The sequence below is a fragment of the Arvicanthis niloticus genome, chromosome 22, assembly GCF_011762505.2.
Source record: "Arvicanthis niloticus isolate mArvNil1 chromosome 22, mArvNil1.pat.X, whole genome shotgun sequence".
NCBI classification, from domain to species: domain Eukaryota; kingdom Metazoa; phylum Chordata; class Mammalia; order Rodentia; family Muridae; genus Arvicanthis; species Arvicanthis niloticus.
In genome coordinates, this window is record NC_133429.1 from 21,146,094 (window position 1) to 21,165,067 (window position 18,974).

Consider the following 18,974-nt stretch of genomic DNA (forward strand, 5'->3'; position numbering starts at 1 on the left):
TTTTCACTATCCTGAGTTTTTTTGTAATTCCAAATGAATTTGAAAATTTCTCTTTCTATCTCTATAAAGAATTGAGTTGGAATTTTGATGGGGATTGCATTGAATCTGTAGATTGCTTTCAGCAAGATGGCCATTTTTACTATATTAATCCTGCCAATCCATGAGCATAGGAGATCCTTTCCATCTAGTGGTGCATTCAATTAGTGCGTGATACTTATAGAACAGTGTGTCAGTCCATTATTAGTTAGAAGTGTTACACACACATATACACACATGCACAGTATATACTCATGCCCAGACATGTGTGCACGTACATACAACAGAAACACACAGGTTAGATTAATACATCTAGCAAATACATATTCAAAAAACAAAACAGTTTTCACAAAATTTGAATTTCCAATCAAAAGTTGAAATTTTGGAAACCAAAGTAGATATGATGGAACTTCATTATTTGATTTGATTTTAGTTGTTTTATCTTCATTTCATCTGCTTCTTGATATAATTTTGACTTTTGTGTGGAAAATAGCACCACTCACGGCTTATTGTGTTTTCATGTGTATTTGACAATCATGCTTGGATTTCCCCAAGAGGAGCAGTGCATTTATTGTTGGGTAAACATCTGTGTGGAGTGGCATTTTCTCCATGTGTGTCAGTCACTGTAATGTGTCACAACAGCTTTAACATGGCAGCCGGTGTGAGAATGCATCTTTCCAATTAAGAGATCTCCTATATAGATTTACAGATATGCAACAGAGTCTTTACATCTTCCACACTTGTAATAATATATTTTTCATGCAGGTGTTTTCATAATACGCTGTATATGTTAACAGAGAATGGATCTGTTATTGCTATCTTGTTAATATTGTTAATGCATGATTTAACAACTTATTTCCATTTTCATCTTGCATTCCTGGATTTCACATTATACTCCTCCTATATTTCTTTGGTTTTCAATCTCTCAGTGACTTCTAAAGAATATAAATGACCTGTGGACTTTTGAGAAGAGTGGTTCAAGACAAAGAACAATTGGTAAATGTTCTGAAGTTGGAATAGCTTTTTTCAGAATGGGGTCTGAGTGGCTGAGGGCTAGGGGAAATGAGGAGGAGGGGCTTGTTCAGATCCTTTAGCTTGAAGTAACCTAAAATTAAGAAAATCAAGGCAAATTAAGTTACACATGTGAAAGATGACATGTGGTATCTCTCATTACTGCCTGGGTTATTGCAGCTGAATTGTCCAGTTCTATCCATTTTGATAAAAATGTAGAGATTCATTCTCCCTTTTGGATTAATATAATTTTCAAGCACACATACAAAATAATAGCCAGAATCCAAACACATTACCGAAGGAATAAATTTCAGTGTTCCACAGTAGAGTGGTGACTACATAACACACACACACACACACACACACACACACACTCACACACACACTACGTAATTTCATTAAAGATTTTATAAAAAAAAACAAACTACAGGAGATCAAATCATAAGCCCCCCCCAAAAAAAAAAATGATAAGGAGGCGTGGCTGCTGGTGGGTGCCTTTAACCTCAGTACTTCAGAGGCAGAGACAGGCAGATCTCTGTGATATCAAGGACAGCCTGATCTACATGAGAAGTCTAGTTGGGGATAATTCTTCTAATAAAGTCACATGGTCAGTGCACACCATAGACATATGTTGAGGTATCATACTGGATTCCATTAATATGTGTAATTACTTCCCTTGCAATTGTAAGAAAAAATAATTTTTAAAATGTGAAAAGAGACAAGAATCTCTGTGAGTTCAAGTCCAGCCTGGTCTACATAACAAGTTCCAGGCTACACAGAGCTCCCTAGTGAGACCCTCACAAAGATATACAAACCCCTCCCCAATTCTACTCTACTTTTTCTTATCCCTTATAGTTACTTGAGAAAGTTTGGTTTCATCTGGTTTTGTTTTTGTTTTCTAAACCCTTCTAGGGCTACCTTTTTGACAGCTAGCTTTCGGCAAGCAGGATCACCTCCCATAAATTACATGAAAAAGCCATGCCCTGACAATGTCAAGCCTAGGGCTTAGGGTCCAGGGTAAATGGAATAGTTATCATCTTCCCCAGAATATTGCTGGTCTTCAGGGAACAGGGGCTCTAGTGATCAGGACGCAGAGTGGCCACTGTCACTTCAGTCTATCAGTCAGGGTTCAGATGAAACACATTCAGCCTTTATCATACCCTGTCACAGGTCCTGTGACCTTTCTCTTGCCAGGGTGGAGAGTGGATTCCTGACCTCAGAGTTCTGAAGGGCAGATGCTGCTGTGCCTCTTTGTGATGTTCAAGGGAACTAGTCCTTGGACACCATTTTGAGCGAACATTTGTCCTACATGACCTTTCTGCTTATTCTCAGCTGTTACTAATATTGTTTTCACTTTTGAAAATATGATAAAAATATATTATAAGAATTAGTGGAAAATTTAATATAAGAAACATGAAAATTCTGAGAGACATATAAAGTCATGTGAATATACTATAGAGACTGATGTTAGGGTCTTGAAGATAGTTGAGCTATTAAGAACACTTGTTCTTGCAGAGGACTGGAATTCTCCAGTAGCTAATAGTTAGGTTCATAACCACCTATAACTCCAGCTTCATGGCCTTCAAGGTTCTGTTCTGGCCTCCATGGGCATCCTCATACTGATACATGTGCTCCAATACAGTCATGTGCATACATACATAAGCACACACAAAAAAAAAACTTTAAAAATCAATTTTGTCCTCATAGATCTAGAAAATATGTTTTCAAAATGTACATTTTATATGCCCATGGTTTTAGAAAATTTATTTTTGTTTTTGCTGTGTAACTTTTTTTGAGATCTATAGAGCCTACATCAGGAGTCTGAAATTTTGTTTTATTTTGGTTTTTTTGGTTTTGTTTTTGTTTTTTATGTAAGAACATAGGCAAGCATTTCTAGAAATGCCCCAGATTCACTATACATTTAATTTTTGTACACAGTTTTAGTTCTTACATTTCCAGAAATGCATGAATGTCACCAAAATTTTCACAACACTAGGCATTTAGGTATAGGGTTGCGGCCCAGAATTTAAAGGCTGTTTTAGCTATACTCTGTCCAATGAATAGCTGGCAAGTGTTTTCTTTTATTCTGAAGACCTTCTTTTCACTCCATTATTTGTCTTCTTGTCTCTGCAAAAGCTTTTTTATTTATGCAAATCCATTTGTCAGTTTTCATATTATTTTAGTACTATTGATATTTACAAGAAATGTCTTACTTATAGCTGTATTTGGAATTATTGTCAATAGATGAGCAGATTTGAGTTACTAAAGAAAGTAACTCAATTCATAATGGAGTTAAGCTTAGCCATATGATGTCACTTTTAGAAAATCGAATGGAAGTAGAGGTGGTCATGTCAAGTGAAATAAGTGAGTGTCAGGAAGGCAGTTTTATATTCTTTCATATGCGGAATTCAAGTTTTTAAAATATGCAAATACATTTATATAATGTGTGTGTGACATGGAATGTAAGGAAGACTATTTTTAGAGAGAAAGGTAGCCAATGGAAGGGGGAAAGTGTAGTGGTGAATGAAAATTACCCAAGCTCATAGCACACATGTATGAAATTGTCACAATGAAACCCATATTTGTGACAACTAGTTACATATTAGAATGCAATCATTAAGTTAATTGCACTCATGTGAACAATTTTATTAAAAAGTATGTATTGCCTTTGCAGACCTAAATCCAATACAATCCATTAAAAATCTATTAGAAATTAGGAAGAGAGATACATTCTTTGCATTATAAAGGAAAGTCTTAAGCCATGAATAAATGTTGTTTTCCACAGAAGATCTAAGATTCTAAAATTTGAGGCACTTACAACTAGTCTTTAGATTTGTCAAATGTCTTATTGCAAGGACGTTTTGTTCTATAACATCCATCTGTCTTTTTCCTCATAACTTAATACTAGTTTATTTTATTTAAACCAGACACCTTCCCACAATATTCTTATAAATAATAATAATTATTATTATTAATAGTAATAGCTGTGACAGTAAATCACACTTACGGATCTTTCAACTTGGTCAGTTTCATGCAAGGATAAAAACATCTTTTGTCTTTCAAAAGTCCCACTGGCTACCTTCCTCTCTAAAAGTTCTCTACATTTCATGTCATATATACATTATATAAATATATAGTCATAGATTTTGAAAACTTGAATCCATACATGTAATAAATAGAAGGCATTTATTCTAGTGTAATTTTTTCCATGTGAATAAGTTAGTGATCATAGAAATGAACTTTTCTTTGGTCTCACCATTAAAATATGAAACACAGGATATGTACTCTGATTTTTGTTTCTTTTTATGTTATGTTGAGATGGGGGTCTTATGAGTCCCAGGCAGAATTCAAGTACATTATGTAGCTGAAGATGAACTTGAATTCCTGCTCTTCCTGCCTTTACCCTTTGAGTGCTGGAATTACCTATGTGTGTATTCACATCTAGTTTATCTGATGTCGGGGACTGAACCCAGTTCTTTATGAATGCTATGCTATACCAACTGATCTGAGTCTCAAGCTATTTTTAAAGGAAAATATTGTAGCAACCTACATTGAAACATCTTGCTCTAAGAATTTTATAAGTATTAAAAATAAACATATACATATATATATATAAAACACCATATATATAATATATTATATATATAATCTTAGGAAGATAAGAATATATATATATATAGTCTTCTTAAGTAATAAAGCAATAAGGGCTTGAATAAGTTGCTCATTTGCCAGAGTGCACATCAGAAAGTGACTTGGAACACTCTATCAAGCCAAGCCTTTGAAGAGACCACAACTTTGGGTGCCTTCCACCTTGGAAAAAAGTCAGGATAATGCGGTAAAAGAATGAAAAAGATTAGTGACTTGTGATATTTTTAGGATATATTTATGTTTTCCTTGTTCTGTTTTTTTGGCTTTAAACTATAGAATATAATCTTCGAGTAGGGTTTTGAGCAAGTTCCTGCGGAAATCCACAAATGAAAAACAGGTCGGACATTGCTGAGCGGTTCCAGATCTGAGGAACATACAGAGAGTTTCCTCCACATGACAAGTGAAATTAGATGTTCATACTATCAGTTGTCTCAGTGTGCATACGAAGCACTGTTCATAGAACAGAAACGATTATATCCTTAGGACATAATCTGGTCCAAGTGAATCAAGCAAGTAACCCAAGAGAGATGGCCAAAAAGCAGTCGGTTCCTTTGACGGTGCTCATTTGCATTTTCCTGAGATTCCTTGCTCTGTTTGTGATTTATGAGATCTTTACAGAGAAGCACAATAGTTGGCTGAGCAGATCACACTTAACTGCCACCACACACGCAGAGATACAGAAGTTTGTAGCAGAAACACTTTCACTCCAAACTGCCTCATTTGCATCAGGCTCAATCCTTAGGGGGTTTGATCCTGTAAAGTACATCTCTCTCTTTCCCGGATTCCATAGGGAAAGGCTCTGTTCTGTCCACCTGCACTTCGTTAGAGAGAAGCGTGCTCAGAGGCAACACCACAAAAGCCCACAGTGACTTAACATCATCCAGAGGCTGGCGTGATTGGGCTGGTCCCCCCACCCTCCTCAGCTCTTGTATCACTGAGACTCTGGCAGCCAGTTCCACCCTGACAGAGTTCACAGCATATATTAGTGGATTCTTGTTCACAGTGCCGTCTGTTTAAGGAATTAACAGAAACAGTGTCAAGAGAGTAAGGTAAGTGCTCTTATACTATAGCCCAGGGGATGCTGTTCTTGGGGACAGTGTTTAATTTTAACAGCAACAGGAAAAAAAAAAAAAAAAAAAAAAGATCTAGAGGAATTTTGCCAACTTGCTACTCAATGACAGTTTTGAACATTTATTTTCACATTTTACCTAATATGTTTTCCATCATTTATGGATTAATTTCACTCTGTGTGCCAGATTGACCAGCAAGGGGAATTTAAAATGTTCCAAGGTTACAATGAAAAAAAAAAAAAAGTTAAACTCGACACTCTTTCAGTATAGAAGTATAGAAATTAAAAAGCTGACCATCTATGCTAATTAGCTATGTATTCTTATATTGTTGAAAGCTAGTATTGGGGCAGAAAAAGCACTAGCAGGCAGGAGGTTTTGCAATAAAATATGTTGTTACAGGGTCGCAATAAACATTCTGAGTTATAAAACGTTAGCAGGAGAACTTAGATACTTGTATGAGTGGCTTCTTCGTGTTTTGCTCATTTTAAAGATTTGTGGTTTGGGATATACACCTTAAGGAACATGTTTTTAAAAGTTTCTGCGAAACAATTTACTTTTTTTTCCAGAAAAGCATTTCTTTTAGGACCAGAGGTATTTGAAAAGTAGGGGCCAAATGTATGATTTACCCTCACAGAGGAGACAGTATATGTTCACAACGTCGCTTTGAATTCACACTGTTAGGTTTTGCTTTGCTAGAAATGTAGAAGAAAGTTTTGTTACTATGCATATTCCATAAAAATGTCAAAATATAAATGAACCAATAGATTCATTTATGTGATTTTGTATCATTAATGTGCAGAAAACTATGAGGAATTCTATTACTGTTCCTAGTGTTAGGCTGTGGGCTAATCCTGTCTACTAAATTAAAAAGTTCCATCAGAATCATGATGGGGGGATAATTTATTAGCATTGTGATTGTATCTGATGTTAGCATTTTTAGTAAATCTTTCATAAATTCTTTTTCAATTTTTCTTTTCCTGGTGTCTGTTATGATTGTAAGCTAAAGCAAAGTATGCATATTTAAAACACATGCTCTCCCAGCCTCTCCAGGCTCCAAGCTTGTCTCACACTATTTACATAAAATATCACGCAATGCAGGCTGTTATCTGAATGTGAATTCTCCTCATGCTATTTCTCTCACAGGAACACGGACTTTCCTACAATGTATTCTGTGATTCCCAACTCTGATGTTCTAGCTTTATTTTTTGCAAATGGCTGGCTTGTCTCTGAAACTGAATTATTATTGATCCTCATCTTAGAAACATGTTATGTGAAAATAACTATCAGGGAATATGTTGAATTTACACTCTCAGCTTAATACCTTACACACAGTGCATGATGCCAACATCACTATTATCTTATTCTTGTTTTGTCTCATTCTCTGCCTTCTCCTGCTTCTACATTGTGAGGACACTAAAATCTGCAATAGCAAATCATGCCACCTTACAGTGGGCACAAAGAAGATGAACTTATTTCAAAGGGAAAAGGACTTAATTTTTAAAAGTTGGACAGAACGGGTTTTTTTTTTTGTTTTGTTTTTGTTTTTTTTCATATAATTGGTAACCTTTTCGGCTTGGATTTGAAAACCAACACTGTCTGACATTTCCCTTTTGAGTAAACATTTGTTCTTCTAAAATTAATTTACCAAATATTAGCGTCAGATACAGCTTTCAGTGGATTTTAATGCATGGAATGTTAAGCTGCAAATAATGTAAATATCCATCTAAGAATTCAACCCCCTTTCCTCAGAATCCATAACAATAACAACACTCCTTGAAAGGAATGTGCTTATTCCCCCTTCTGCCTCACCAGCAGTAAGGGCTGTTTGCCTCAAGGAAAACCACAGACTGCCCCTGCTCTCAGTTCGGATCTCTCTAATGAGATATTTTAATGATGTTGATGGCAGAGTGTACCAAGGAATTTCCAGTTGTCTTCTGAGTTTCATTTCTTCTAGCTTGGGGAATGTTCTTAAATAGGGTTTCTAACATTGTGTGAGACAGTGTCACCAGGAAATATCCTGACTGGTATTTCAATTAAGGAAGTATCAGAAGACAAAGAATAAAACATTTGGCAGCCATACTCACTAGGGGGCGCATGCGTACACACCTGGAACCTGTTTCCACCCAAAGGTGTGAACACCTCCTGCCTTCCCCCGCCCCCAACCCCCACACTCCCCTCTGCCTTCTCTTTACGCTTAAATAGAAAGTTTTAAATAGCAGTGAAGACGCTGTTTCGGAGGCACTAAAAATGTAATGACCAAATGCACTTTGTTAATGAGTTTAATGAAAATTGAACTTTTTTTTTCTTGAAATTTATATTATTTTGTAATGATTCCTTTCCACTTTATTTAGGTTACAGGGGACTTGCTGAAAATGAATGTATGTGCATTCTCTCTTATCTTGGCATTAGTCGGGAGTGTCAGTGGCCAATACTATGATTATGATATACCTCTCTTCATGTATGAGCAACTATCACCCAACTGTGCACCAGAATGTAACTGTCCCCACAGCTACCCAACTGCCATGTACTGTGATAATCTTAAATTGAAAAGTGTGCCAATGGTACCTCCTGGCATCAAGTACCTTTACCTGAGGAATAACCAGATCGACCATATTGATGAAAAGGCTTTCGAGAATGTAACCGATCTGCAGTGGCTCATTCTTGACCACAACCTTCTAGAAAACTCCAAGATAAAAGGAAAGGTTTTCTCAAAGCTGAAACAACTGAAGAAACTGCATATAAACCACAACAACCTGACGGAGTCTGTCGGTCCACTTCCGAAGTCCCTGCAAGACCTGCAGCTGGCCAATAATAAGATCAGCAAGCTCGGCTCCTTCGACGGGCTGGTAAACTTAACCTTCATTTACCTTCAACACAACCAGCTCAAAGAGGATGCCGTCTCCGCTTCTCTGAAAGGTCTTAAGTCATTAGAGTACCTTGACTTGAGCTTCAATCAGATGAGCAAGCTGCCTGGTGATCTTCCAACATCTCTTCTAACTCTCTACCTAGACAATAACAAGATTAGCAACATTCCTGATGAATATTTCAAGCGCTTCACTATGCTGCAATACTTGCGTTTATCTCACAATGAACTGGCTGACAGTGGAATACCTGGGAACTCATTTAACATATCATCCCTGCTTGAGCTGGATCTCTCCTATAATAAGCTGAAGACTATACCAACAGTTAATGAAAACCTTGAGAACTATTACCTGCAGGTCAATGAACTTGAAAGTAAGTATAAAGCTGCCCCTGTGTTTGGTATACTTAAAGTATATATTAATGTTAACTTATATACTTAAAGTTGGTATCAAACACTTTGAGTGAAAAATACTTAGGCTCCATAATGTAAAAAGAATGAATTAAAAGAACAACAAAATCCAAATATGGACCTCTGGCTCAGTCATACATTGAATCGTTCCTAGCCTTTCTTTAGAGTGTCAAGACCAAGAGCCATTAAAGCGTAGAATCTTTCATTAAATCTATCAATATCATTTGAAACTAGTTGACAATGATGTGGTATCTCCTAATATTTGTCGGCTATTGCTTAGATGGTTCCTTGTGTAGAATTGCCTGCTGCCTTTATTAAAGTGGCAGCATCCAGTAGAAGAAAGGAAGCAAACCTTCAGAAGACATGCAGTAAGCACAGACTCTCAAGCATCTTCCCACTTGCCTGACTCAGAGCAAACATATATGGTCCCATCTCCCCTGACATTCTGAGGTTCAGTGAGTTACTCTGTTAACATGGCCAACACCACCACTCTTTTCTGATATGGTGTATGTGATCCGAGCATCATAAGGAAGATGGAGGGAGCAAAGATGTTGACAAAGGTTTCAAATATCTATTTATTTTAAAAGATACCCTTATAGAGCCCTTAGCCTTTGTACAGCCCTTCATTTCTCCCTCAGCAACACACAGTTCTTTCTCTTCAGGTACTGCTGTATTTTATGTTTTTATTTATCTCCATGATGGAGCTGGACTTGATCTGCTCCTTGAGGGCTTCCATCCTCCTCGGCTTACTTCACTTCAGAAGATAAGAAATCAGGCAGGAAATTAAACCATTCAATCCCAGCCTTACCATTTAATAAAATTGGGGACAGAAGTGTGTCCGTCCACCGAAACGTGAAAAAAATTCAGGTGGAAAACACCATTTCACATATAAAGCAATCATTGTTTATTCAAATTAAACTTGTTTTTTTCTAATGAAACGTTCACATCCCTTGCCAAGATAAAAATATTGCTATCAGAAAAAATTAAATGGGACATTGTGACTACATTGCAGTGTTTCTTTAATTTCACGTAGCTCCTGGGTTATACATTTTCATTAAGGAGATTGTGATTGGTGACATAAACACTATTCTATCTACTTGATTTTGAAATGTATTTTTAAATCCATCAAAGCAAGGTTTGGAACCGTTTGACTGTTAGAAGATAAACTGTTCAGGCTGTCATGATTCTACTGGCTCAACTGTTAATAGTTTAAAGATTGTTATGTGACAGTTCATGTTCTACAATTATTCTGAGTAATGATTGCATTTATTATTTGCAGTTATCTCAGTCTAAATCAGTTTCTTAACAATGAACATTACACTTAATAACTTTACGGACATGTAAAGGCACAACCTTTGGTACCTTGGAAAATTGGTTCTCAAACTCTTTTGGATCCTGAACTCTACAGATGCTCAAGATCCATATATCAATGCTATAATAGTTTCATATAACATTATACATGTCATCTCCTGTACATAAAATCTTCTATAGACAAACTATTATTTTCAATAATATTGAGATGCTATCTACGAGTCATGTGCTATAATGTTCAGAGACAAAAGCAATAAAAACGTTCACAGTACTTTTCTACACAAATTTTAATATTATTTTTGACCTGTGGCTCATCACATCTGAAAATGAAGAACACACTCCCAGCCCTGGAAAACTATAGGGCTTCTATATACAACCCTAAACAGTAATCCCTATTCCAGTCTGATGACTAAGAATTAACCTAAGTCAATCTTTATCTTCTTCAGATGAAGTGTATTAAAAATGGAAAAAAGGGGGCTAGAGAGATGGCTCAGTGGTTAAGAGCACTGACTGCTCTTCCAGAGGTCTTCCAGAGGTCTTGAGTTCAATTCCCAGCAACCACATGGTGGCTCACAACCATCTGTAATGGGATCCAATGCCCTCTTCTGGTGTCTCAGAAGACAGTGACAGTGTACTTATACATAAAATAAATAAATCAAAAAAAAAAAAAAAAAGAATGGTGAAAAGGTTAAAAAAGACATCAGCAATTATGGAGGGCATTTTGTGTGTTGATATACTGTAATGTGCTTTGAACAATTGAATAATTTTATTGCAACTCACTGAAAGCAATACATTATATCAGACAGAGGGGGCAGCTGAGAGTTCCAACTTCTCAAGCTAAGTAGAGATAGCCTGAAGAGGAAGACCTAAAGCCCTCTTCTTTCTTTACATCATACCTTTTCAAAGACAAGTATAATAGAAAGACCAAAGAGTTACACTGAAACGTTGTTCAATAAGCATCATGAGAGACCAGAGAACAATGTACTTGAGTTTTATTTGTTATCACTTGCTAGAGTTTGGGAATGAAAGAAAATAGCAATCCAAGGACCAGACAAGTCCAAATTGACCTGTGTCAACATAGATAGCTCTAGTAATAATCTTGGTTTCTATTTAAATACTAGATAAGTTCTTGCTTGTCACAGCTTCTCAACCACCAAGTAACACTGGCTCCACATTGAATGATTTACTTTATGCCTTGGAGTTTTGATTCTCTGCCATAGAGTGTGGGTGATGGAAAATTTTTTTAGTGATCATTTAACCAAGTCTATCATTTTAGCTGGAAAAAACAAGGATGAGTTTTTCATTCGTGAGGTCATTCAAATAATTCATATTTTTTTTTCAGGTCAGACTAAACATTTCATGTTAGTCGAGTGTTGTTCTAAACCTTATAATCAAAATTAAATAAATTCTTTTTTTCTGAACAATTTATTTGATTCATCCTAGTTAGTGTTTACTAAATACTGTAGTGCCAATTTAGCAGACTGAAGTATAAGCTCAGTTGTTTTTATTTTAAAAAAAACATGGAAAAATGACTTTCTACATGTAATAGACTATCTGCTAACAAATCATTCATGGGGTATTTTTTCAAAATGGTAATTTCAAGATAGCACAATGAAAGATGATTGGGCTTTTCTATTCTTCTATTTGCAGAGTTTGATGTCAAGAGCTTCTGTAAGATCCTGGGACCACTATCTTACTCCAAGATCAAGCATTTGCGCTTGGATGGCAATCACCTCACTCAAAGCAGTCTGCCCCCTGACATGTATGAGTGTCTACGTGTAGCAAATGAAATCACCCTTAATTAACATCATCTCATTCCAATACATTGGAGTATGTTCTGGAGCAGTACTTCATGGTTGGGTATTTGGGGGATGTGTTAAAATTTTCACAATATACTTTTTGTTGGTGGTGGTATTACTTCATGGATTTTAATTAACGAGGGAAATGTTTTGTGAACATTTACCACTTTTTAAACTAAAAGATGAAAAGCAGGCCTATTTCATCGTGAGAACAGACACACAAAACCTGTTAAAGTTAAGTCTTTATTTGTAAATTTAACGTTTTCTACAGCTCTATGTTCAGATGATATGAAGCCTTTTTCCACATTGCATGGAGATCAGCCAAGTTTTTATGGTCCCCACATTTTACATTAATGACTTCAAAAACATGAAACAAATATGCATGGCTGTCTGTTATCCTATTCCAAATTATCTTTGACATGTCAAGTTTGTTTTGCCGAAATTTAGACTCTGTATTTTAAAACCAGAAATTTGCAACATACCAAAGAAAATTAATGAAGCCACATCTACTTTAAAAAAAAAAAGATAGTTTGCAGTAAACATTTGTATGGTTACTTAATGAAACTTAATGAAAGTAATGGTTACTTTTCTTAATTAACATTTAATGGAGTCATTTTCCTCTGTCATGTGTATGTTCTTTTTTAATTGTTTGCATGTTATGATTAACAAGCTGATAGCAAAATAAAACAATGCAAATGGCATCATGGTGGTTAATTTTGTGAAAATCTTATCTCTTATAAAACACATAAAGGAGAGAAAGCACATTCCAAGATGGCCCCAGTTTGTCGTATCTTATTTGTATAATCATAGAGCTTCCCACAGTTTGTCTGGTTCTAGCATCACTAAGGAAAATAACTGCTTGTATCCAGGGAACCTTAAAGCTTTGCTGTTGCTTTCTCTCTTTCTGTTTAGTAGATTTCCAGAATTTATTTTTATATTTAGGTATTTTTATTCTTAGAGAATTCTGCACAATGTATCTTGACCATATTCACTCTCGTAACTCCATGTCCACCCAGGAATAACCAACACACACACACAAACCACACACACTTCACTTCATTTGTGGTTTGATTTTTTTAATTGTAAATAGATTTTTTTTTTATAGGGTATATTCTGGTTACGCCCCCTCCCCTAATATGCTCTCAGATTTTTTCTAACTCCCCATTCATACATGCTTACTTTCCCTTTGTCTTTAGAAAACAATTAGGTAAATTTAAAAGTAACAACAAATAGAACAAAACAGTGTGTGTGTGTGTGTGTGTGTGTGTGGTGTGGTGTGTGTGTATAAAATGAAAAGAAAGTAAAAGCACAGGAGGGACATACACAAGCAGACATGCATACACAGGAAGCCCATAAAAACACAGAATCAGAAACAGTAATATGTAAGCAAAAGACCAGTAAGCTTCAAAAAAAAAAAAAAAAAAAAAAAAAAAAAAAAAAAAAAAGAAAGGAAAAGAAAACAGCCTAGAGAAAACATGAGACAAAACAAACAAAAGCAACACAAAAGAACAACAAAGTCCTCCAAAAATACTGTTAAGTTTGTTTTGTGGTGGTCATTTACTGTGGGGTATTGAGTCTGCCCTTATGTGCGGTTTGTAGACCTGAGACTCCATTTGAAAAAATACTATTTTTTTTCTTTGTGAATGATCACCAATTGGAGACAGCTTCTTGGTTAGGGGTGAGTGCTTGCATCTTCTTCCCCATCTCTGTGTAAAACTTGTTTCTTAGCTAGTGAAAGGTAATCAAAACTACATTCATTTAGTACCCACTGTGTATGAGCCCAAAACAAAAGGATGTATGTCTCTAAAATATGGTGATTCCATGAAACCAATGGAAATAACTTACTTCATGTTTTAGTGTCCTGTAACTCACAACTTGTCTAATGAATCTGGACCACTGAGACTGAAGTACAAAGAATATTGCATCAGCTGACTATGTACCTGTTAGTCTCCTGTCCTTTCTCTGCAGAGTCAAGTTCCTTTTAAAATGTGATTATTCTACTCCTTTCTTGGTTCAAACTTAAAACGTACTTTTCTTCAATAAATCTATTTTGTAGAAGAACCAAAATTTAAATCAAAGTACGGTATTATTTGTGAGTGTAAAATATAAGGCAATAATGTCAATCAGCAGTTCTCTTTGGAGTTGGGTTGAATTGACAAAAGCAAAATTAAAATACAAGAAAAAAGTTCCCTGTAGAAGCATCTGAAAGAGTTAACAGATCATGGCCTGGATGTAATCTCTATGCAGAGCTGGATAGTCCTCTCTATATTGTGGGGCCAGTTTTAGGTGTCCTCAGCATGAAAAAGCCAGACACAGTCACATGTTTTTTTTCTTATGGCCCCAGGTAGGATAATGTTTTTTAAAAATGTCTAATGTCTACCAGCTTTGTGCTGGCCCCAGATACAGAAACTCAGCAAGGTACATAGCATATGATTTAGCATCTTAAAACAGTCTCTCTGTGTGATTCTTATTTCTTTTGTTGTTGTTGTTGTTCTGATTTTGTTTTTCTATTGGATATTATATTTACATTTCAGATTTTATCCCCTTACCCCGTTCCCCCCACCACCTAGGAACCCCCTATCCCTTCCCCCTTCTCCTGCTTCTATGAGGATGTGCCCCCACCTACCCCCTCACCCCCACCTCCCCACCCTCGAACTCTCCCCCCTCCTACTCGGTGTTCAGCATTCATAGGACCAAGGATCTCCTCTCCCACCTATGCCAGACAAGGCCATCCTCCCCTAGATGTACAGATGGAGTCATGGGTCCCTCCCTATGTGCTCCCAGGCTGGTGGTTTAGAACCTGGAGAGCTCTGGTTGGTTGGTATTATTGCTCTCCTCATGGGGCCACAAACCCTTTCAGCTCCTTCAGTCTTCTAACTCCTTCATTGGGAACCCCTTGATCAGATCAATGGTTAGCTGTGAGTATCTGCATCTGAATATGTCAGAATCTGGTAGACCTCTAAGGAGACAGCTATATCAGGCTCCTATCAGCATGCTCTTCCTGACATCCACATCAGCATCTACCTTTGGTGACTGCACATGGGATGGATACCCAGGTGGAATGGTCTCCAGATGGCCCCTCCTTCAGTTTCTGTCCCACACTTTGTTGGCTCCATATTTACTCCCTTGAGCATTTTGTTACTCCTTCTAAGTAGGATCGAGGAGTGATTCTTATTTCTTAAGACAGAGACTCACTGTGATCCCATGGTTAAGCTAGTGAAATCTCAAACCATAAAAAAAATAGACCATACTTTTTTCATGGAAAACCATGAAAAAGGAAAGGAGCCAGATGTTCATAACATACACAAATGAGAGTAAAAACCATTTGAATATTTATATACACTACACTTTTTAATTTTGAAATTAGAAACTGCCACTGAACTAAGATGCTTAGTCACTTTGAGGAAATTCTTCTCCTTTGCAACTACCCTGTTTGGATTCAAGCAAGAAAGATGCCTTCAAGTTCAACTTGATTGAAATTTCAAGAAGATACCAATGGAAATTGATCAAAAGAGAGATGAATTTATGGTAACAGAGAGTCTTAGCTGACTCAAACAGTGGTTTTTATTTCATCTCTTTTGGAATAAATTTTCCCATGAATGGAGCAAATCTCTGATGCATAAAGACTTTTCCACCCTTAGGTTGGATTTACTTAAACTCTTAACTGTGGTCCTTTAATTAAATGGAAAGCAGAAAAATGAGAAAATTCCCTCTTTGTTCTCAAGATGTCCATTTGAAAATTAGGCCTTTATAGCAGAGAAGTCTATAATGTTCTCTGGTCTTGAGGTTTGTGAATATCCCTAATGTTCTATTAAGTATAAGAAAATACATGAGTAACAAACCACTAAATGAGCCAGAGGAAAGATGATTTCTTAGTTAAAAGTTCATTTGCTGGTAATAGCTAGGTTTTCAGAAATACTGGAGGGTTTGAACGATTGGGTTTACAAAGAACTGAATTCTTTGCTTATGGCCTTTTAAGTTTGGGGTTCAGTATTTCCAAAGCTATAATTTTTGTCATAATGATGGCCTTTGATTCTTTTCTTTGGTTACTCACAGTAGAAAACATGGTATTTATTTTTAATGGGACCAAAAATCAACTTTAATCCAATAACTTAAAATAGGCAAAAATAAGAATGACACTTAGATATGTTGAAAATATATAAAGTGAATATGAATGTAATTTAAAGATATCCAGATATTAATTTATCAAATTCTACAACCAATAGATTTTCTTGATAATATATATGAGGTGAAAACACAACGTATGAAAAGAAAAGCTAAAGTTTAGGTAACATCAGTAGATGAGTTATGCATATTAATCTCACTGTCTAAGCTCAACATTGGCCCTGTTTGTGGAGAATCACTGTACAATCTTAGGCCCCCTGTATAACAGGTCCTCTCTCAGATTTCATTTGCCTAAATATTGACTAAATTTGAATACATCTAATATTTACCCCTTATGTCTTCAAACTATATCTTGTATTCTGTAATAGCTGAAGTTCTATCAAAATAATAAATGCTCCATGATTTGAAGATTTCTGTGAGCCCCAAGTGCTCTGGATTGCATTTTATATATCATGCTATGATTTTCTACTGCTCTGTATCAGTTTTAAAACTTGCTAGAATTCATCTGGAAGAATGAAGACAGATCTTGCTTAGTCCGATGTCATCATCCATAGAGCATTTTCCAATGCAGAAACCTGCTTCATGCTTATCTACCGTTTAAAACTAACCTGAGATATGTCATTGCTTTCTGGATATGACCAGGGCTCCTCAGAGGGTGATGCAGACATAGGGATGTCTAAGTCTTTTGTGATCTGGTCCTAGTTGCCCTTTCTAGACATTTTTTTTTCAGGTTTTATAAGTCTAGTCATGTAGCATATTAAGATATGATTAATACCTTGGATTATAAAATAAAATTTCTTTATTATAAAATTAAAATTAAACATCAGATTTGCATTCTACTAAATGTTCTCTGTGTGTATTTCTGTAGATACATTTTAATTAATTAATTAATTAAAAAAGCACCAACCCTCTTTCCTACTCTAGTACTTTCCTACTCTAGTAGTACTTCCCTTACTTGGGTTACTTTTCTGAAACTGATTAACAAAATCTTATGCTCCCTAAATTGGTATTATATTTTACGACATAATTGTTGATTGTTACATTTTATGATGTCTGCAACAATGCAAACAATATTTTTGTATGTACACAATAATAATTAATAAAAACCGAGTTCACAAATTTGAAGAAGAGTGGAGAGAGCTCTATGGGAAAGTGTGGGAAGAGGAATGTTATGATTATAATGTATTCTCAGAGATAAAAGAAAAAAAGAAAATAGGATTACCCCACACAAATCATTTTCAATAGATATTTATAAGATACATTCCTCTTCTTGAGGAGGAAATGCCAATATGTAGGGTCAGACACCTTTTAAGTGTTAACACTCACTGTGACTATATCTATATTTTCTACCTGGAGATTCTCACTCAATAAGTTCTCTTACGGTTAAGGGGCTGGAATGTGCTTACAAGTCTGTCTATACATTCCATGTTTCAAGCAATGACAAAACAGAGCTTGCTTGTGTGTTCTTAAAATGTGGCTTTTGACTGGAGTTGATGTAACTACATGATGGAGGAGAGCACATTATCAAAGCAGGTCTTGATCTGGGCATCTTCTCAGAAGCCCAATGAGCTCCTTTGTTCACTCTCTTCAACCTTAAATAAATACTTAAAATTATTTTAATTCCTGAGACCATTCATTTCTATCTGTTCAATATGTTTCTCTGGTATAATTATCAAAATTATATGTATTGACAATTGATAAACTCCAAACACATATGCATCTAGAATGTATCATGGATTAATCAAGCTAATTAACACACCTATCAACTTTTATTCTTAGACGTTTCTGTTTCAAGAACATTTTATATCTACCATATTAGCAATATTTCAAGTATATGACTTATAACTGGTTTCAACCTTCCTGACACTGTGATCCTTTAATACAGTTCTTTATGTTGTGGTGACCCTCAAACATAAAATTATTTTGTTGTACTTTATAACTATAATTTTATGAATGTAATGAATCATAATGTAAATATCTGATATACAGGATATCTGGTACATGACTGAAAAGAGGTCATGTCTCAGGTTGAGAAACACTGTTATTAACTACAAATACCATGTTGAGCTATAGATTTCCGTGTTTATTTATTCTACCATGAAATGTTAGCCTTGTCTAATGACTAATCTTGGAGATTGTTATTCTTAATTCTTTGCATCTTAAATTTTGCTTGTTAGATTCTATAAATAAATAACACTACATTTAGTAGATTGTCTTCTAGTTCTATTGACTATATTACAAATGGTTGGATTTTTTCTGCTTTTTATTTGTTTAGCTAACATTTCACTATGTATCTTTGACCACTTTAGAAACCCATGTGTCCACCAATGAACATGATTCTATTATGAATAATGAATAAGTGGTCATAAGAATGCCAATATCCTGGGAAGTACTCATTGCAATCCTATAAATATTTATGTACATTCTCAGAAGTGGGGTGGTTGGATCATGTGTTAGGTCTGTTATTTATATTAAGGTTCTTTTATACTATATCTCACAGTCAACCTGCTAATTTTTATCCCTCCCATCCAATCAATAATACCTTAATGATTACTGACCAAAATGTATATAAACTCTATTTCTCGTTATCTCTATTGTTAGCCCAGAAGAGAAAATTCAGTTAATCTGACATTAGTGACTTCAAAGGTTTCCAACTAGGCTTTTCTCTCCCTTCCTAACTGATGAGAATTCTGAGTTGAACAT

The 18,974-nt window shown here is 35.6% G+C and overlaps 1 protein-coding gene across 1 annotated transcript; it reads left to right on the plus strand.

Moving 5' to 3' along the window:
• The first annotated feature begins 5,604 nt into the window (after positions 1-5,604).
• On the plus strand, positions 5,605-12,847 carry Lum (lumican). Its single transcript, XM_076920061.1, has 3 exons — positions 5,605-5,744; positions 8,117-8,999; positions 11,998-12,847. Exons 2-3 carry the CDS (start codon positions 8,138-8,140, stop codon positions 12,150-12,152), a joined length of 1,017 nt encoding a protein of 338 aa, XP_076776176.1. The 5' UTR covers positions 5,605-5,744; positions 8,117-8,137; the 3' UTR covers positions 12,153-12,847.
• Positions 12,848-18,974: the final 6,127 nt, after the last annotated feature.

Excerpts from the sequence above, each read along its gene's own strand:
- Lum (XM_076920061.1), top strand. The coding sequence starts at position 8,138 with ATGAATGTATGTGCATTCTCTCTTATCTTGGCATTAGTCGGGAGTGTC. Across the intron at positions 9,000-11,997 it reads GCAGGTCAATGAACTTGAAA|AGTTTGATGTCAAGAGCTTC; the intron begins GTAAGTATAAAG and ends TTCTATTTGCAG.